At 44.9% G+C, this 21,716-nt stretch overlaps 1 protein-coding gene across 9 annotated transcripts in view; it reads left to right on the top strand.

Annotated features, from left to right (window-relative positions):
• Positions 1-21,716, top strand: part of ZMYND11 (zinc finger MYND-type containing 11) — a 315,745-nt gene that overhangs the window by 98,660 nt on the left and 195,369 nt on the right. For 8 of the 9 annotated variants that reach the window (XM_029588524.1, XM_029588521.1, XM_029588523.1 and 5 more), the window contains exon 3: positions 15,267-15,426. In XM_029588524.1, coding sequence (XP_029444384.1) covers positions 15,267-15,426 — 160 coding nt within the window. Of the gene's footprint in view, positions 1-15,266; positions 15,427-18,126; positions 18,221-21,716 lie in introns of those variants that run through there. The other variant, XM_029588526.1, reaches the window with a different exon arrangement.

Consider the following 21,716-nt stretch of genomic DNA (forward strand, 5'->3'; position numbering starts at 1 on the left):
CTGCCTGTGTGTGTGTGTGTGTGTGCATGTGTGTGGGTAAGTGACTGGTTAGATGGGTGACTGCTTGTGTGTGTGTTGGAGACGGATGAGAGCCTGTGGGTTTGGGTGACCTTGTATGCGTGTGTCTGTGGGAGGTTGAAAGCCTGTGTGTGTGTCTGGGGGGGGGGGGGGTGAGAGCCTGTGTATGTGGGTAACTGCTTGGGTGTGGGTGGGTGAATGAATGGATGCCTTCCTGGAGTCTCTGTGTGAGAATGGGTGCCTGCCTGGGTGGGTGTGTGTGTATTGAGAATGAATTGGTGCCTGCCTGGGGTCTGTGTGAGAGAGATTGTGTGCCTGCCTGGGGTCTGTGTGAGAGAGATTGTGTGCATGCCTGGGGGATGGGGGGAGTGGGATGAGAATGAATGGGATGAAAATGAATGGGAGCTTGCCTGGGGGTCGGGGGGGGGGGGGGTGAGGGAGCCAGTGAGCGTGTATGTGTATGAGAGAATCCGGGGGAGTAAGAGCTTTGTTTTGGGGGAGAGAGAGGGTCTTAGATCCTGAGAGTGTGTCTGTGTGAGAGAGAGAGAGGTTGTGGGTGTGTATAAGAGTATGTATGTGGGTGTATGTGACAGTATATGTGTGAGAGAGAATGGACATGTGAGTATGTATGAGAGAGAGAGGATAAAGTTTGTGTGCCCCCCCCCCCCATATCCACAACAGTTTAAGGGTGACTGGAAATCAAGATATCAGGTATGGAGAGTGGGGATTTTTAAAAATATTTTAAAATTCTTATTTGATTTAACTGTCTTGTTCTGAAATCTTTTGGAGGTTTTCAGGATATTTAAAAAAAAAAATTGTCCTGTTCATCAGCCATTTTGAAATATTTATTCTTTCTGTTAGTATAATTTTACTGTTATGATTGTTATATTTCTTGATTTTATTATTGTTTTGAGGAATGATGGTGTTTCTGTTTTTCCATTGTTGCACTGCATACAGGTCTGGCTTCATTTAGTTTCCAGTTGATTTTTTGTCTGCACATTTCTGTTTATATTTTATTCCATATTTGGTGTCGATCCGTCTGTGTTCTGCATGTGTGACTGAAGGGACGTATTCTGCTGGCATGTGGATTCTGTGTAGATATAAGGCAGCCTGGCTTATTTTGTTTTTGTAATAGGAGGTGTATTGGTGTTTTAAAACCTGTTGTCATATTTGTATTGTTGTCTTTTCAAAGGTAGGGTTGTTACTGCTTGAGTGCTGGCATTTAGTGCTGTTTTGGTATGGGAGGTTTATTTATTTAAAATATTTCTAGGCCGCTTATAGCAAACCAATTGTACTAAGCAGATTACAATGTAAACATAAAATACACCATAATAGATTTACTATGTTATCATTGTTCAGTTTACTCATGGCTTTCTGAGGGCCAAGCCCACATCAAATATATTTACAATAGGCCTAATAACCATTGTCTTTTTGCAGAATTTTCTGGTTGGCACCAATGCAGTTCATGTAAAAATAATATACATGTTGCTGTGATATTTTTACCTTACTATGAATTTTTACTTTACTATGAATATCTTTTTTCATGTACAATCAGTTTATAAATGCACAGTTTATAATTGTGTGTGGTAAAGTTTGCCTAGTGTGCCTGATATCCTTGCACCAACCTGGAGAGAGTGTACCACACACAGACACCCCCCCCTCCCCCCACTATTCACACATTTCCCACTTCTCCAGGGGGCAAATGCTGCGGAAATATGGGAGGCAGGTTGTAGTGTTCCTAGGAGTGTAGCAGGGTTGCCAGCTTCCAAGAGATATCATCAGTGATGCCCTGTCTGCCATTTCTTTGGGGATTCTGATCCTTCCTTTCCCCCTTCTGTAGCATTTCTAATCACTGGAAGGGCCAGACTCCAAGGGGACTCTTTGCCCTCCATGACCCTCTCGATGATTTGACCTGTGCTTTGCCTTTGGGGAGGTGGGGCGCCATCTCGTCCCTCACCGCAGGCAGCAGATTGCCTTGAGCTGCCCCTGCTCCTCAGTAACAGATTTCCTCTGTTACCAGGAACAGTATAAAGTCACACACAACTCTGCACAAAAGTCACTCAGAGCCTATATAACAAACCAGTACTAACCCCTAGAAAAAAAACAGCCAAGAACCCTATCTATGAAAAGGCAGCATACATTGGTGAGACTGCACAAGATTGCAGGCTTATTATGAGTTACACAGTCCCCAGACATGGACTGTGTTTCGAACAACAACTGTGTCAGGAGGGACCAATAATCTAAATATAACTGACAATATATTGTTTTACTAAAGGAACAAAAAATGGCATCAAATACCATAACGGAATGCAAAAATAATAATCTTACCCTAATTTTGCAAATGTTTGACTGTTAAGGGTGAAGAATCTGACAACAGAGCTAAAAATAAAAATACACAGTGAGAAAGTCTGTGCATACTGTAAATACAGCATATATAATATAATAGACTTTTGAGTAATAGATCACTTACAAACGTTTGACTCAGCCAAAGGTTAATAATATGCGTACCGGATGCATCAGGGAAAACAGCACTTCTTTTCAGAAATGTTTTTACATCCAGTTTCTATCGCATTCTAAGAAAACAAATACAAAACAGAAGCCAATAAGGCAAAACCCAATATAGAAAATATGCTGTCCAGCACAGAAAGGGTAACGCTGTATTGTATTGAAAAGAAAAGAAAAAAAACTTACAAAAGGCTCAAACTGAAATAGAGTAGTGACACATCGGAGGGATACAAATGTTAAAATCAGGCTTTAAATGCTTGAACAGAGGGAGACAAATGGTGCCAAAAAATGGTCCTAGAACAAAATAACTGTTCTCCTAGGGAAAGCAGGATGATAGTCCTCATAGATGGGTGACAACATCAGATCGAGCCTGGCACGGAAAACCTTTATGAAAGTTTCTAGAACTTTGGCACACTGAGCATGCCCAGCATGCCATTATCCAAGCAGGGTCCCTCTTCGTGGAAAAAAAAGCTGAAGTAGTTGCCTTGCTGTTGTGGAGCTCTGCTCTTTAAAGTGTTTTTCCTCAATTTTCTTACCTGGTTTTTCAGCTGTTCAGCGTCTGGTCTTTCTTCTCCAGTCTGTATCCCTTCAGCGGCATGGTAGGTTTTGTTTTACCTTTGTTGCAGTCTATTCCTGGTATGTCACTCCTCAGTGGCTGCCGGCCATCGACCACTCGCCAGCTATTTTTCATGGCGTTGTCCAGTTTTCAATGGTGCCCCCAGTGCTTGTGGACCATGTCGATTACCGATCCGCATGAGGTTTGTATCCTGTGCTTGGGGGCATCAACGACGTCCATGGGTGTCAACTGTGCAATCAGATGACCCCCAAGGGCTGTCATGCTCTGCTGGTTAAGATGGAGAAACATTTTGGGCCCAAAACATCTGCTCCATCCACTCTGGCATCGGAGGCATTGACATCTAGGGGCTGAGGGGAACCGCTGGACATGCTGTCTTTCCACGCCTCCTCTGGGTTTCTCTAAAGAGAGGAGCTGGTAATAAGCCATCTCCGGTGTCATTGCTCTCAAAGACATCGGGCTCTTCAGCTTCCTCGGCGCCAGGGAAATACCAGGCCAAGCATTGCGAAAAGTCACTCAAACATAGTCACCAGCCACAGTCTGCGCACGCCTCTGGAACTGGTGTGGCACCGGTATTTGCCGTGCTGCCACCGAAGCGACCCCATGGGGAAGAGGCTTCATCCTCTATCAGAGCCAGGAGTCCTAGGCGTTCCCCACCGATATCTGTGCCAGGCACCGAGCTTTCTTTGGGCTCCGAGGAGACTCTGGTGACACCTCTTTCTCCTCCATCAGTCCTAACTTCTCCGGACTTCCTGGAGGAGTTGGACCTCAGGGTTCAGAAGGTGGTGCTCCACGCGCTGCGGGGTATTGAACTGGCACCAGCCCCCATACTGGTGCCGGAGCCTACACCATCTCTTTTGGCACCCCTGCTAGAGCGTCTGGATGTCCTACTCTGTGTCCTTCCAATGCAGCCGGTGCCCTGGGGACCATCTATTCCCCAGCAGCCACCACTGCCCTCTTTTAGAGTGATTCCCATTATTGGGTCCTCTGAGGAGGAAGATTTGCTGCGGCTATCAGCGCCTTCGGGTCTGCTTGTCCTGCGATTGGACTTCCCTGATCCTGTTCCTAGGCCATCAGGAACCTCTGTGCCTTTGCCGCCCTCAAGGCCATCGATGCCCTCGGTGCCCAGACCAAGGAGCTTGGATAGGAGTCTTCCACGCAGGCCCCCAAGGGACCTTAGCAAGGAAGAGGCCCTGTATGACCTCTGGGGAGATGATACTTCAGAGTCTTCTTCTGAGGACTCCGTTGATCGCCTTTTGGAGCCTTCTCTGCCAGATGAGAGGCATGGGTGTCCCCGGAGGATCTTTCCTTTGCTGGCTTTGTACGGGCAATGGCTGAAGCCATTCCATTTCAGCTCCTCACAGAGGAGGAAGCACGACATAAGATACTGGAAGTCCTCCAGTTTGTCCATGCCCCAAAGGAGGTAGTAGCTGTCCCAGTTCATGATATCTTTAAGGAACTTCTCCTTAGGATTTGGGAGCATCCGTTTTCAGTTCCTCCTGTTAACAGGATTTCAGAGGCGCCACCTCCCTCACCGGTTATGATAAGGTCCACTATCAAAAAAAGCCTAGCACTTCTGCACCCACGCCACTGCCCCTCCGGGCCAGGATCACAGGGCGCTGGATGCTCTAGATAGAAAGGTGAATCACAGCACCATGCTCATCACCCATATTGCCTCCTACCAATTATATATGACCCAGTACAACCGGAACCTGTGGAAACAGGTCCAGCAGCTGTTGGAATGCCTGCCTCAACAGCAACAAGATGCATTCTCTGCAATAGTTCAGCAGGGTCTGGAGGTGGGAAAACACAAGGTGAGGTCCACCTACAATGTTTTCAAGACATCGGTGAGAGTAGCTTCAGTGGGCATTGGCATCCACAGGATGGCCTGGCTCTGCGCCTTGGACCTCTGGCCAAAAATTCAAGGAAAGCTGGCTGATCTGCCTTGCATGGGAGAGAATCTCTTTGGGGGTAAGGTCAGGGATGTGGTAGCCCAATTGAAGGACCACCATGAGACCCTTCAACAGTTGTGGGCTAGCGCTTCTGATCCACCATCCTCAGTCAAGGAAGTCCTCACATCAAGGTTCGAGGATATCCTATTATCAGAGGAAATATTGCCCTCCAGCCTTGCAGACTCGCACACCCCACACTGGTTCCAGGGGTCGTTCCTGCCAGCAGAGCCCCGCCATGGGGTTTTGAATAGGAGCGAGGGAGCGTGAGTCAGTTCACCATACCCCCAGCATCTTGCCCTCCGGTTGGGGGCAGACTGCTTTGCTTTGCCCACCACTGGTCCCTCGTTATGTTGGGCCAGTGTGTTCTCACAATCATCCGCCAAGAGTACTGGCTGAATGTCAAGGATGTCCCTGCGGACTTTCCCCCATGACCATCGTGGGTTTCTTCCGCTCTGTGGAAATACTTGTGACAGAGCTCTCTGCCCTTCTAATGGTAGAAGCGGTAGAATCCGTTCCCTTCCACCAGCAGGGCCGAGGGTTCTACTCAAGGTATTTCCTGATACCAAAGAGAACTGGGGGCCTTCACCCTTTTCTTGATCTCAGAGCCTTGAACAAATTCTTTCAGAGGGAAAAGTTCAAAATGGCCTCTCTGGGTACCCTGATCCCACTCCTCAGAAGAGACTAGCTTTGCTTCTTCGACCTGAAGGATGCCTACATCCACATTGCGATCTTCACGGATCACAGGAAGTACCTTCGCTTTGTGGTGGGAGAAGCTCACTTCCAGTATCGAGTGCTGCTGTTTGGCCTGGCTTCAGCCTCTCAGGTCTTCAACAAGTGCCTGGCAGTGATGGAGGCGCACTTCAGACGTTAGGGGGTACATGTGTTCCCCTACTTGGATGACTGGCTGGTCAAAAGCGCCTCCCAACAGAGGTGCATCACTCTTTATAAGTCTGACCATCCAAGTGCTGCAATCTCTGGGGTTTGTCATCAATTATCCCAAGTCCCACCTCGGCCCGTCGCTCCATCTGGATTTCATAGGAGCCAGTCTGGACAAGATTCAGGCTAAAGCGTTTCTGCCCCAAGATCGTGCACTTGCCCTGGCAACACTGGTGAGCTTGGTCCACAGCAGTCAACAGGTTTCTGCTTTTATACTGCTTCGTCTTTTGGGCCACATGGCTGCATCTGTCCATGTCACCCCGTTGGCCCGCCTCTGCATGTGCAGGGTGCAGTGGACATTGCGGTTGCAATGGCAGCAGGCATCCCAGGACCTCGAGGCACTTTTTTACATCACCCCACCTCTGTAGGTATCCCTGTCCTGGTGGGAGGTTCTCTCGAACCTGGAGCAGGGAGTCCCTTTTCAGGCTGCCCCACCTCAGGTGGTGCGTACCACTGATGCCTCCCTCCATGGTTGGGGGGTGCATGTGGATGACCTCCACACGCAGGGTTGGTGGACGGCTTAGGAATCTCTATATCAGATCAACTTCCTGGAACTTCGAGCGATTTGTTATGCTCTGGGCATTTCGAGACCCCTTGTACCACAAGGCAGTCCTGATTCAGTCAGACAATCAAGTGGCAATGTGGTAACTCAACAATCAGGGAGGCACGGGGTCAGTCCTCCTCTGTCAAGAGGCGGTGTAGATTTGGTCCTGGGCTCTGTTGCCGGGCATACTCCTGAGAGCGATGTAACTAGCAGGGGCAATGAACGTGCTGACGGACCGTCTGAGTCATATACGTTTCAGCCACACGAGTGGTTGCTGGATCCAACAGTGGTGGATGGATTTTCAGCCAGTGGGGAACTCCGGATGTGGACCTCTTTGCCTCACCCTGCAACTGCAAGGTGAGCAAATTCTGCTCCCTGTTCAGAGCGGACAGACTTCCAGCCTCGACGCCTTGCAACAGCATTGGGGCACAGGTCTCCTGTATGTATATCCTCCTCTTCCATTGGTCATGAAGACTCTCTCTAAGCTCCATAAAAACCGGTAGACCATGATTCTCATGGCCCTATACTGACCCAGGCAGGTCTGGTTTCCGCTCCTTCAGGACCTGTCAGTCAGAGAACCTATCCGTCTGGGGACCTCGCCTGATCTGGTAATGCAGGATCGGGGCAGACTGCGCCATCGATACCTCCGGGTATTAGCCTTGATGGCCTGGATGTTGAGTGCCTAGTCTTGCAGACCCTGGATCTCTCTGGTAGCTTACAGGAAGTCTTCTACTAGGGAAGTCTTATCGACTGAAGTGGAGGAGGTTCTCTGTCACTTCGATTCGTAGGGTTAGCAAGCTTCAGGCCTTGGTTACATTTCCACCCTACACAAAGTTCTTTCATGATAGGGTGGTTCTGCATATGCATCCCAAGGTGGTGACTGATTTTCATCTCAGTCTATTGTTCTGCCCACCTTTTTTCCAAGGCCCCATTCACACCAGGGCGAATGGGCTCTCTACGCACGTTGGACTGCAAGAGGGCCTTAGCTTTCTGTTTAGAATGCACAGCAGGCCACAGGCACCTACACAGCTCTTCAAATCTTTCGGCAAGAATAGATTGGGCGTTGTGGTGGGCAAGCAAACTCTGTCCAACTGACTGGCAGATTCTATCTCCTGCTATGCACAAGCAGGCCTTCAACTTTGAGGACGTTGTTAAGGCTCACTCTGTGAGGGTTATGGTGTCGGTGGTAGTCCACTTGCAGGAGGTTCCCGTCACTGAGATTTGCAGGACTGTGACGTGGAGTTCTCTACACATGTTCGCTGTCACTACTGCTTGGACAAGGATAGTAGGCAAGACAGCATCTTCGGCCAATCTGTCTTTCGCAGCCTCTTCCAGGCTTAAATCCAACTCTCTCTGCCTAAGGTCCATTGTTTGGGATCAGGCTGTCTCCCTATCTTACCAATAGCACTGCAGTTGGTTTGTGCCTGTTGGCACCCAGTTCGGAGCTAGTTGGTCATACTTGTCAGGAGCAGCCTGTAGCTTGGTATTCACCCATCTGTGAGGACTACCATCCTGCTTGTCCTAGGAGAAAGAGTTGCTTACCTGTAACAGGTGTTCTCCTAGGACAGCAGGATGTTAGTCCTCAGGAAACCCGCCTGCCAACCTGCGGAGTTGGGTTCTCTGTTTTATTATTTTCTTTTTTCTCTTGTGAATTCTACATTACGAGACTGAAGAGGGGACCCCGCATGGACACGCGGATAGTGGCATGCTGGGCATGCTCAGTGTGCCAGTCAAAGTTCTAGAAACTTTGGCAAGTTTTCCATGCCGGGCTTCATCTGATGATGTCACCCGTCTGTGAGGACTAACATACTGCTGTCCTAGGAGAACACCTTGTTACAGGTAAGCAGTTCTGCTATCTTCCCAGCAGGAAAAAGGAGTGGCCTAGTGGTTAGAACAATGAGCTCAGAACCAGAGAAACCACACCCCCTATTAAAACCTCCTTGTGAATGTGAGTAAAGTGGGAGAAATTAGAGTGAAGTAACAACTGGAACGCTGCCATTCTCTGGCTTCCCCTACTCTGCAGGCACTGCCCCTAAGCATGTTTTTCCTAAGACTAGACATTAGTATTCATTGGATAAAGTGATGGTAAAAGCCAGAAAGCTGCTTGGCTGTATAGGGAGAGGAAGAGTCAGCAGAAAAAGGGAGGTGATATTGCCCTTATGTAGGTCCTTGGTGAGACCTCACGTGGAATACTGTGTACAATTCTTGAGACTGCACCTTCAAAAGGATACAAACAGGATGGAGTTGGTCCAGAGGGTGGCTATTAAAACAATCAGTGGACTTTGTTCTAAATCATATGGGTATAGACTTAAAGATATTAACATCTATACCCTAAAGGAAAGGTGAGATAGGGAAAATATGAGAGATTCAAATATCTCAAAGGTTTCCAGAAACCTTGAAAAAGGCTCACAGAAGTTGAGCCTTTTTCAATGGAAAGGAGGCTCTAGAATGAGGGGTTATGAGATGAGGTTGAAAGGGGTAGACTTGGGAGTAATCTTAGAAAACATTTATTTGCAGAGAGGGTGGTAGATATGTGGAACAGACTTCCAGTGGAAATAGTGGCGACAAAAACAGTATCTGAATTCAAGAAAGTATGGGATAAATATAGGGGATCTCTAAGGAAGTGATGAGAATTATAATAATAATTGGACAGATGGACAGACTGGATGGTCCATATGGTCTCTTTCTGCCATCATGTTTGGCCAGCTACGGGATGGCCAGCAACTGACTGCACTCACCAAACCGCTGTCATAGCTACCATTCTGTCAAAACGCTGTCATAGTTACCATTCTTCAGCTTCCTCCACTCTGTAGACACTGCCCCTCAGCATGTGCGCCAACCTTTAAAGGCCTGACGGTGGAAAAGACTGGCAGAGGTGCCTGCTAATGATGTCAAGCGGTGGGGTATTTAAACCCCACTACTCTCCTCTTCTTGCCTCAGCAATAGGCCCTCTTGCCTAGCAGTCTGTGTTTCTATTCTCTTGTGCCTTGTCTTGCTGTCTGTTTCCTTGCCTTGTTTTCCTGAGGTTTTCTCTAGCCTAGCCTTGCCTCATCCTTATCCTGCCCAGGTATATCTTGCCCTGTCTGCTCTTCCTAGTCCTGGTCTTTTGTGTCCTGTCTTTACCTTGTCTTGTTTATCTTAGTCTGACTCCCGGTATTGACCTCTGCTATGAACCCGGACTACCCTCTTGTCTGCCGCCTGGTACTGACTTCTGCTATGGGCCTGGACACTGCTTACTCACTGCCAGCCCCAGGCCTTTGCTTGTATTCTGACACCGTCCGACTGCCCCTTACAGCACTCTTGCCCAATCCTTGCTGGCCCCAGGAACCCATGGGCTCAATCTGTGGGGAATGAGGCTGGTATAGGTGAAACTCCGGTCCTTGTCCCAGTAAGAGCGTGTTCACTAGCTGTTGGCATGGGCCTAGCAGGTTCGCCTACTAGGTTGCATCAACCAGGCCACAGTACAAGGGCTCATAACCATAACGCAAACATGCAAATAACAAAATCAATAATAATGCCTAAGTTTAAATAAATGCTCGTGTTAATCTCCGCCCAGATGAGACCAAAAAATCTACTCTCTTGTACCCAAAATTAATCTCACCCTATTGTGTGTTTTATGAAACCACTATTTATTAAAGAATAACTTTTATTAAAAAATAATTTATTGCGGAATGGGGTGTTTCATATATTTTGATGCAATCCTCCACGGCCTTGCTTCAATTATTGTGTTATAATCATCAACTTACCACCCTCCCATTCACTTTTTTTATTCAACTTTTTTTGAAATTTTAAAAATATAATTATATGTGAATCTATCTGTCCTCTTAACCATATCCCGAAGTTCACCAAAAAATGTGTCCAAAAATGTTTTGGAAATTTTTACTCTGTTGGTCCTTACTTTTTTGTAAAAGTCAAGCTAAGATATTCTTCACTCTTATTCCAATTGTATATTGGTGTTATTCTTTCTTTGTCTATGGTTACATTGTTTAACCCAAATGTGTTAAATACAATTAGATGTTCACTTGATCTGGAAGCTTGAATCTTTATAGATTCAATAGAATGTTATAAGTTTTTGAGTCACAAAAACTTATAACATTCTATTGGCATTTGGGAGCATATAAGAGATAAGGTTTTGCGATTTGCAATATTTAACCGGCGTTTGAGGAGAAAATTTATTCTGTCAAGTTCATGTGAAGTTAGATCCTCATACATACCAAACCTTTCAAGTCACAGTAAAAGTTTATTTGAGAATTATATAAGATTCAAGCTTCCAGATCAAGTGAACATCTAATTGTATTTAACGCATTTGGGTTAAACAATGTAACCATAGACAAAGAAAGAATAACACCAATATACAATTGGAATAAGAGTGAAGAATATCTTAGCTTGACTTTTACAAAAAAGTAAGGACCAACAGAGTAAAAATTTCCAAAACATTTTTGGACACATTTTTTGGTGAACTTCGGGATATGGTTAAGAGGACAGATAGATTCACATATAATTATATTTTTAAAATTTCAAAAAAAGTTGAATAAAAAAAGTGAGTGGGAAGGTGGTAAGTTGATGATTATAACACAATAATTGAAGCAAGGCCGTGGAGGCATGCATCAAAATATATGAAACTTACCCCATTCCGCAATAAATTATTTTTTAATTAAAGTTATTATTTAATAAATAGTGGTTTCATAAAACACACAATAGGGTGAGATTAATTTTGGGTACAAGTAAGTTTAAATAAATACATTTTATCTCATTAGCAGAATAAGGTTGTAGCAGCATGTTTTGCTGTATGAATGTTTATTGCAGTCCGTGGTTTCATCTTCTGTTTTTTATGTTCTATTTTATATTAATGCTCATTTGAAGTTTATTTTGTGAACCTCTTTTAATTCTGTGAAAAGGTGTTACATTAAATCAGTAAACTAAGTTTTGATATCAGTCAGCATATGCACATTTCACTTTCTAAATTGTTTTCATGGGTGGGGGCAGTTATAGGATAACGTTAAATGGCAGAAGAGTGAGCCTTTCATTTATTTCCCAAAATTGGAGTCATTGTGTATTTGATGGAGCTCATTTGGGAGAGAGTTTCCATAGGACAGTTGCTGCCCCCAGTTAGGATAACTGAATATCTGTTATGATTTTTCATCTGAGTTATGGAGATATAGAGTGGTCTCCAAGGCAAGTATAATGACAATCTTTGTCAAGTAACTAGATCTGTCTCCTATTAAGTATTGAAAGTCAGTGTTAAAAGTTTTGAATGTGGAACTGTAGGGGATTGGTAGTATAGATGTGATATGATTGTGTAGTGGAGTTTTGAATTATCTGAAGTTTGTGAAGGGCCTGTCTGTCAAACCTGTATACTATAATTGCAATAATCCATGGCACGGATTACTGTGGTTAAGTTCTTAATGAGAGGACACAATTTTCACAGATTACATAATTGAAAGTGTCATTTCTTTAATGTTACCTTGATTTCTGGAAGCATGGTAAGTTTAGAGTCCAACAAGAATCTGAGGCTTTTTACTTGTAATTTCAAACTGATAGTGAATCGGTGGGGGACACCGGACATGGACCTTCTGGCAAACAGATCCAATGCCCAATTATCCAGATACTTAAGCCGCAGGCGGGAACCGCAGTCCCAAGGGATCGATGCCCTGGTACAGACCTGGCCACCGGGGACTCTACTATACGCCTTCTGCCGTGGCCCCTATTGGGCGCAATCATTCACAAGGGACTGGTTCTTCTGGTGGCTCCGAATTGGCCAAGAAGACCCTGGTACGCAGACATGAGAAGACTACTGGCAGGGAATCCTCTACCCCTGCCTCCACACAGGGGCCTGCTACAACAAGGTCCGATCCTCCACAAGGACCCAGTTCAATTCTCTCTTATGGTCTGGCCATTGAGAGGGCCCGCCTGAGAGAGAGCGGATACTCGGGGGTGGTAATCGACACTCTCCTCCGAGCACACAAGTTCTCCACATCGTTAACGTACATAAGGATCTGGAGAGTATTTGAAGCCTGGTGCGAAGATCACAACATCAAGCCATGCTCATTTAAAGTTCCCGTGATCCTGGAATTCTTACAGAATGGACTACAGAAAGGTCTGTCCCTCAACTCCATCAAGGTACAGGTGGCCGCATTGTCATGCTATGGCTCCAAGAGCGAGGGCGACAGCATAGCTTCTCACCTGGACGTGTCACGCTTCCTGAAAGGAGTCAAACACATTTGCCCACCACTAAAGTGGCCGGTACCTCTGTGGAATCTCAATCTCGTTTTGGACTTCCTAGCGGAAACCAGACCCCTCCAAGGCCTGTCCCTCCGCCTGTTAAACTTAAAGACTGTGTTTTTGCTGGCAGTGTGTTCAGCCCGCCGCATCTCGGAACTACAAGCACTGTCCTGCCGTGAGCCGTTCCTCAGGCTCACTCCGAGGTCCATCCAGCTACGCACGGTTCCCTCCTTCCTCCCCAAAGTGGTCTCACACTTCCACCTCAACCAGATCATCTCGCTACCAATGACGGATGGCTTGAAGAATTTGGAAGAAGCCCATAGTCTACGCCACCTCAACATTGGCAGACTCCTATCCGGATACCTGGAAATGTCGGAACCCATACGAAGAACGGACCACCTCTTCGTCCTTCACAGCGGAAAGGGGAAGCGGCCTCGCGGGCAACCATTGCCCACTAGATCAAGAAAGTCATCAAGGTGGCCTATGCAGAAGCTGGCAAGCCACCACCTCTACAGGTCAAGGCCCATTCTACCAGAGCCCAGGCAGTATCCTGGGCAGAAACTAGAATGCTGTCACCTGCCGAGATCTGCAGGGCGGCTACATGGTCCTCCATCCATACTTTCTCCAGATTCTACCGTCTGGATGTTCAGGCTCGGGAGGACACAGCATTTGCAAGGGCAATACTAAGTGGGTCACGGGCAGCCTCCCACCCGGTTCGGGAGTAGCTTTTATACATCCCATTGGTCCTGAGTCCATCTGCTACACGCTAGGAAATGGAGAAATTACTTACCTGATAATTTTGTTTTCCTTAGTGGAAACAGATGGACTCTGCATCCCACCCTTGGCTGCCGTTACGCATGGTCTTTCAAGTAATTCAAGGGTAAGCCATGTTTTCATTTACCTAGGGCATCCACCCTGCCGGGTGTCTACGCTTTCCGGTTGAGTACACTGGCGGTCTCCAGCTATAGTCAATCAACCAGTTCAAGTTAATCAAGTTTGAACGTTTAACCAAGTTATGAAGTTATTCAAGTTAACCAACTTATTAAGTTAATCCATCAGTCAGTCACACATATATCCATAATGCTTTTCGAGGAGAATACTGAAGAGCTGCACTTCCTGCAGGGGTATATGTACTAGGGGCTAACGTCAGATTGAAATCTGATCCGTCTCCAACTGCTAGCAGGAGTACACTATACCCATTGGTCCTGAGTCCATCTGTCTACACTAAGGAAAACGAAATTATCATGAAAGTAATTTCTCCATTAGCTTACTACAAAAGAATAACTTAGCCACATCATTAGGCTTTGCAACAGTTTGTCTCTTATGGTCCTAACAGACTAGGCATGACCATTGCCAAACATATATTGTCCAACTGACTAGCAGACATTATCTCTCACCGCTATATGCTAGCAGGCCTACAAATTACAGACACCATCAAGTCTCATCAAGTTAGAACTATGGCTCCATCAGTAGCTTATCTGTGAGCCGTACCACTGGAAAATATCTGCAAAGCTGCGAACATGGTCATCAATACATAGCTTTGTCTCCCATTACTTTCTGGCAATCTCTCAAAGAATGACAGTAAAATCAGACAAACAGTTTTGCATAGCCTTGTTCACCCAGTAGTCTACTATGCAGGGTATAATCTGGGTTGCTTATTTAATATATACTCTGCTGCAGCCCTTAGCTTGGGATTTCCCACATGTCATGGCTAATTCAGCAAGTTTGCTTACTGTAAACAGTGTTCTTTGTAGATAGTAGAATGAATTAGCATTGCCCACCTCGTTGGAGAGTTGACTACTTAGCTAAATGTAGCTTTACAAAGAAATGAGGGGGCTCACAAGGCAACCCCTGTGTGGGAGTTCCTGCACGTGCTCAGTAGAGCAAAAGCTCTATTAGCTAAGAGACTCTTTTTCGGTGCCGCTGGATGATGTCATCTACATGTCATGACTAATTCATCTTGCTGCATACGGTGAGCACAATTTATGGTAAATAAACTTGCTGTTGTGCCCATTGGTAGTTGCTGTTTTCCCCTTTTTTTTTTGTTAGGGGCAGCCTGTAGCTAGGGATTCCCCATGTATGAGGACTGCCATCTTGCTTGTCCTCTGAAAAAGCAGAGTTACTTTGCTTATTGGTAACAGGTATTCTTTGAAGACAGCAGGATGTCAGTCCTCACAAAACCTGCCCGCCTCTGCTTAGAGTTGGCTTCTCTGTTTTTTATGCTAAAATACAAGCCTGAAGGGACCCCTCGTGAATGCGTGGCATAATAGCATGCGTGGATGCAGTCAAAGTTCTAGAAATTTTAAAGTAAGTTTTCCATGCCAGGCTCCATCAGATTCCACCCCACATATGAGAACTGACATCCTGCTGTTCCCAGAATTCCCCTGTTAAAGGTAAGCAATTCTGCTTTCATCCTGTGTCTTTTGAAGGGCCTGAAAAGCAGAATATAAATAAATAAATATAATTGATACAAAGAACGTGATCATTTACACGAGTGTTTTTGCTTTGTGTACAGGTATATGACTCGAGTACATGGCATGCATCCAAAAGAGATCACTCGTCAACTGAGCTTAGCAGTGAAGGATGGGCTTATTGTTGAAACCCTTACTGTGGGCTGCAAGGGTTCAAAAGCTGGGATCGAACAGGAAGGATACTGGTTGCCAGGCGATGAGATTGTAAGTATAGTTTTAAACTTAATTAGATCACATTTTCTGTTTTTATTGCCCTACAAGGTTTTGAGCATTTCAGTTTACTGTCTTCAATTATCTGCAGTGTTCTTCACAAGCTTGACAATTTTGAACTCTATAGTAAATTTAAATGTTTGACTCCTTAGATGGTCCTATGAGCAATTGGCTCGAGGTCAAACCTTTTTATCTATCAGTGTATCAAATGAATTGTGGAAGATGGGGCTCATAGAAGAGCCCATGTTAGCCATTGAGATCTAAGGGGAAGATTAATCAAGCCACAATGTTTTATCGTTTGGGGGGGGGGGGGGGGGAGGAAATATCACAGGGTGGTAGTCCCACAATATTTTGCCCCTAATACCAACAAAATATGGCAGTCGTACAGCACGATTTTTTTATTTTGGCAGAAATACGCAATCAAAACTCGCATAGCGAAATGGGACCTTCTCACACAATGGCGGCCCACCACAGCCAGGGGCTGCTATCACGTTTTAGGGCCTAAGGCCCTAAAATCCCTCCTCCCATATAGTAAAATTCCCCCTGAGAGAGTCTATAGAGACTCTGGTCTCTCCCCCTCTCTCACCACCATCTTCTGAGGCGGCACAGACTCCCCTCTCCCGCCCCCCCCCCCAAAAGAAAGCATTGAAACTGCAAGGAAATGACCCACCTTCCTTCCCAAACCCCTCCTCTTGGTTTTAAAACCTACCCCCTCATCCCAAGCAAACCCCTCCTTTCCAGTAACCCTTCCCCCCCCCTTCCCCAGGTCAAAATATAACAAAATCCCTGGGGTCTAGTGGTCCCCCCCCCCAAGCCCTTCCTTCTACTCCCTTCCAGAAAAAAGACTTGTTAGGGTACAGTCGGGGCCTGTAGCGTTCCCCTAGCTCCTGGCTCAGTCGACACCATTTTCCAAAATGACTTCATAAGAACAAACAGGCCGATTCAGTAAAAGTCGCGGGAGAGCGGGCGAATGCCCGATCTCCAGGCACGCGCACAGGCCACTCTCCTGTGCGCGCGATTCAGTATTTAAATGAGGGCCCGCGGTAAAAAGAGGCGCTAGGGACACTAGCGCGTCCCTAGCGCCTCTTTTTTGACAGGAGCGGCGGCTGTCAGCGAGTTTGACAGCCGACGCTCAATTTTGCCAGTGTCTGTTCTCAAACCCGCTGACAGCCACGGATTCGGAAACCGGACACCGGCAAAACTGAGCGCCCTGTTTTCAAGCCGCGGGCCGACTTAGAATATTTTTTTTTTAATTATTTTTAACTTTTGGGACCTCCAGGCGCCGGCAGAAATTAACGCCTACCTTTGGGTAGGCGATAATTTCTGAAAGTAAAATGTGCGGCTTGGCTGCACATTTTACTTACTGAATCGCGCGGGAATACCTAATAGGGCCATCAACATGCATTTGCATGTTGCGGGCGCTATTAGTTTCAGGGGGGTTGGACGCGCGTTTTCGACCCCTTACTGAATAAGGGGTAAAGCTAGCGTGTCGAAAACGCGCGTCCAAACGCGGGCTAACTGTGCGCTCCATCGGAGCGCACTGTACTGTATCGGCCCGAAAGTCAGGTCAATGCCATTTTGAAAAATGGAGTAGACCTAGGCCAGAGGTGCTCTGGGCCCCCTTTGTACCCTAATGAGTCTTCTGCGTGGTGGTGGGGGGAATGGAGGTGGAAGTAGGGGTTGGGATGCCTCCCAGACCACCAGGATTTTTTTTCTGGTAAGAGGGGTGGGGGAGGGGCTTGGAGAGACCAATAGACCCCAGACATTTTGTCACATTCTGACAGGGGAGTAGCTGCTGGGGGGATTATTGGAAGGGAGGTGGTTTTGCTTGGTGTGGGGGGGGGGGGTTGGTTTTAAGACGGAGAGGGTGGTTTGGAAGGGGGGGAGTTCCATGTCTTTGTGGTTGAGACTCTTGTTTTGTTAGTCTTTTGGGGCCCAAGCCACTTCTACTAGTGGCAGGAGGGAGTCTGAAAACACACCTGGGGACCATTTTCTCAGGTTTTGGTGGGTGAGGGGTTTCAAGCCTCTTGGACCTTTAAATTTTAGTGCGAGGCCATCAGGAACCTCTGCTAGTGTCCTGATGCTCCCATGGTAAAATTACTACACCTCCCTCAAACATGATAAAATATCGGGGCTGACTTTCTTAGTCATTTTCTTAGCATAGAATTAGGTATTTGTGTTGCTTTGCATGGATTTGCAAAATTCATGCATGCAAATGAAAGCAGCTCATTGTAATTAGTGCGGGTTTCGGCCCTAATATTGAACGATATCGCCGCAGTGTTGTAGCCTAAGTTTGCTATCATCAGAAAGCTCTTTCTGATTAGACCCTTTAATATCAGGGAAGGGAATGAACATATTTTGTTTTTCATTGAACCAATTTCTTTGTTCTGATAGACTGATAATTACTGCTTTTAGGGGACAGTTTTTGAAGAGGAACAGGTGTATCCTGCCTAAAACCCTATTTACTTCCTTACTCCATACCCATTGTAAAACTTGATTCACTACTGTAATGTGCTTTGAACTGTTGCTGGAAAAGTGTGAGAAAAATAAACAATGATGATAACCATGAGCTTTGTACCTGCTTCTTTGGTAAGCAGTTTCTTTCTGCTGGAAAACGGTGAATGTAGATTTGAAAATCTCATCTGCACATGCTGTGTACCAGCCCCTCCCTAAAAACACCCCCGAAAGATCTCCACTCAATTCGACTAAAAACACATCCGTTTTGGACTCCCACATGTACTTTTATCCAGATTGATTGAGGGTATTTTAATATCGTCTGTTTATCCAGGTAAGTTACTAATTACCCAGGTATATAAGACTTTGAAAAATGTCCTCTTAAATAGCATGTGTCTTATAAGTAAAAATATTACCCCTTTGTTTCATCTACATTTATAACCCTAGTTTAGTGTAATAAGTTTTGATATACCGCTTTTCAAATATTTCAAAGTAAGAAGCAAGCCCTAATTCCTCATCACCATTCTCATTACTAAATGTTCCCTTTGGAGCTGCCTTTTCTACATAATTTTTCTTCTTAGATAGACTTGAGGGGCCCTTTAAATTAAAAAAAAAAAAAAAAAAAAAAGAGAGAGATATATAGCCCTTGGGGGCCTGCCCAAGATGGTGAAGGGCATGCAGGCAGTGTTGTGAGCACTCATGAAAAAGCAGATTAATGGTGAAATGCAATCAGAAGCCCCATATTTACCCTGTCGTTGCGGAGGCTGTGTCATCTCCGGTCCGATGGATGCCCACATTGTAAAATTTGATTTGCTGATGAATTCTGGTGTGATGTCCTTGGAGCCTCTGCCAGTGCAAAGTGGAGAAATTGCGATAGAGACTCTAGACCTAGAGGTCATACTCCACTCAGAGATGCGAGTTACCCCCACGATTCGGGTCCTGGAGAGGAGCTTTGGAGGAAACCTGACAAAGGTGCTGTCCGATAACATCAGATGCCCAAGAGGCAGCAGGGAAGGAAGCCTCAGAGCTGTTGCGATTTTGCAGCTAGTGCAATGTCAAGATTTTACTGGGGTATCTTATCCGTTTTGGAGGGAATAGAGAAAGAGGATTCCCAAGTGAATCACTTAACTAGTATCTGAGTGAGGGGGATATAGTTGGTATGATCCCGAGCTGTGACTCTTAAGGGTTTATCTAGTGCTGTTTTGCATATGGAAAAATCTTTCAGGCCAGATACAGACATTGTCACTACAAACAAGAAATTCCCACTAAAAGTAGAGGTGGAATCTGACTTGATTAACCACAATCAGCGATTAAGGTCTGTTGAAACTAAATTTGGGAAAATTCAAGAAACTGAGTACTCATTAGTGAAAGACTATTTGCTATTGCACAATAAGTTACAGCATTTTGAAAAAGAACTAAGGAACCAGACATTGCAGTTTTTCATTTTCCTAAGCTGTCATCTTCTCCTCTTCTCTTATGGAAAATGTTATTTTGTGGAGATTAGTTTCCAGAAGACATGTGTCCCCCTGTTTCTAAGGCCTATTATATTTCCACACAGTTGGGGCCTGGGAACCCGTGGTGCCTCAACCCTTTTTGGAGTTTTCCAAGACCTTGAAGTAGGAAGACTAAGCAGCAGTTGAATTTCCTGCACATATTGTAAAATTTGTTCTAGATCCAGATAGAGATTGGGGGTGTTAAGTTTTTATTTTGGTTTAAATGTGTTTTATTCCTTATTTCTATGACTAGAATTTTTCCTGCTGTGGCTCAAAGTACTCTGAGGAAGAGAGCAATTTTTGATAATGCAGCTTGGTGCTACATTTATGTTAAATTATCTGTGCACGTGTTGGTAATTATCAAGGTCTGATGTGTGTTTTCTTTGATCCCCCTCAGCTCACAGGTTTTTGTTTTATTTTGTCTTCTAAAATGGGTCCTGGTGGGGATGTCCCTGTGATGTCCTCCCCTATTGGATAACATGATGGATGTTTCTTGCATTAATTATTTGGTTTAAGATGCTCTCCTGCATGTCTTCTCAGTTTGCTCTGAGCTCCTGTTTTTCTGGATCTGGTATTGTATATTTTACTATGGACACTCCTATAAGTTTGTTCTTGAGTTGCGTTGTTAAAATTATAAATATTAAGAAAGGGAAAAATTTACCCTAATTTTTTAGCTAACTAATTCTAACCACTGATGCTATAAAAGTAGCAGCACATCCTCCTTGATCCAAATGTCAGACCTTGTGAGTAGTAGAGCATCCCTTGTGATAGTAAGGAACCTGATCTGTGTAGGCTGTTTATTCTTGGGGGAAAATGTAGTTCCTACTGGATTAGTTAAGAATTGCAAAAATGGCACATATCCTCTTCCCTTCTCCACTTTCCTGCTCCCCACCAGCTCCCCTTCTCTGATATCTTGTCATGTCCTGCAGTTGCCTTCAATTGGTGGATTTAGTGTAAAATAAGATGGGGAAGAAAGAGCATGTTCTGTATTTTCTTGGTTTTTAGACTATTTTCCTTCTGGAAAAGGAGTGATTTTTATTTGGATTGGGGGGGGGGGTATTTCTGGCACCTTTATTATAGAAAGGCTTTTCGTACTTGTAGCAGATTTGAATTTTGGTGCAAATAGGAGGAACTGCTGCTTTAAGTCTTATACTAAAGCATACATGAGCAGAAAATGAAAAGTAATGCTGATGGCCAAGCAAGAATGAAAATGGCCATTTGTTCACGACTGACCTTTTCTCTTGGAGTGGTGTGTCTTGCATGCCTGGCCTGCAACCCGAGCCTCATTTCTGCCCTTTTCAGTGGAATTGGAATTTTAAGTTCGTGGGACAAAATGAAAAGCAACTTTGACTGGTAGGAAGATATATTGCCTCCTTACACCACCTGCTCTGAAGAAACTATGGAAAATGAGGCTGATTGCATCTACTATTTTGCTACATTGTTACTGCACACTTGTTGCTTCGTAACTAATTTTGAGTCCCGCATTGAAATGTTCAAGTTATATTCCCCTATATTTCTCAACTTACAAAATAACTTACTCTGAAAGAGATGCTATGTTACACTGGTATTTTTGTTAAATTTGTTACCAAAATTTTCACTTTATATGTATGATAGGAACTCTTTCCTTACATGCAACCTTTTTCCCCCCCTGATTCCTCCAGTGATATCACACACTAATCTGTAACATCACTTCTGAAATAATAGGATGGATTTGGATACACAAAGCAACTGCAGGTGATTTATTTTACACTTATAAATCTTCTGGAATTATATTTTCATGGCAGCTGGAATAGTTAAGAAATAAAGGAGTATATGGCAGTTAAATTGCTTTTAGGGAGGGTAAAATAGAGAGTGGAATGTGTAGTTGAAAACCACCAATTGAATAGACCAAATAAATTATCTTCGAGCTGCAAACTCAGACCATCTCTGAATTCTTGGCTGAGACATGTACCATGGAACAGGTGCTTTTTATGCTAAACAGTTTATGATGATGACTAAAAACATGGAAAGAAGTTGCATTAATTTTTTTTTAGGTTGTGCAGGCTGCATTTCAGTAGGCATTAAATACTTGTAGTAAAACACCATCGTGCATGAGTAGTTGGCATATTCCACAGTGACACTTTTAAGGTTTGTTTTGGCAGTCATTAACAGTATTGGATAATTCATTGTGTCCGCCATTGCCCCCTCAGCACACATATACAGTGTAAATGACTTCTTTTAAGACTATCTCTTAGAAATTAAATATGTGCAGCGCTGCCAGTTAACCCCAAGTCATGCATGTCAATGAGCTCACCCTCTTTTTCTTTTTGTTTGTTTTGCAAACCTTTCATCTCCTAG

The sequence above is a fragment of the Rhinatrema bivittatum genome, chromosome 2 (assembly GCF_901001135.1).
Source record: "Rhinatrema bivittatum chromosome 2, aRhiBiv1.1, whole genome shotgun sequence".
Lineage (NCBI taxonomy): Eukaryota > Metazoa > Chordata > Amphibia > Gymnophiona > Rhinatrematidae > Rhinatrema > Rhinatrema bivittatum.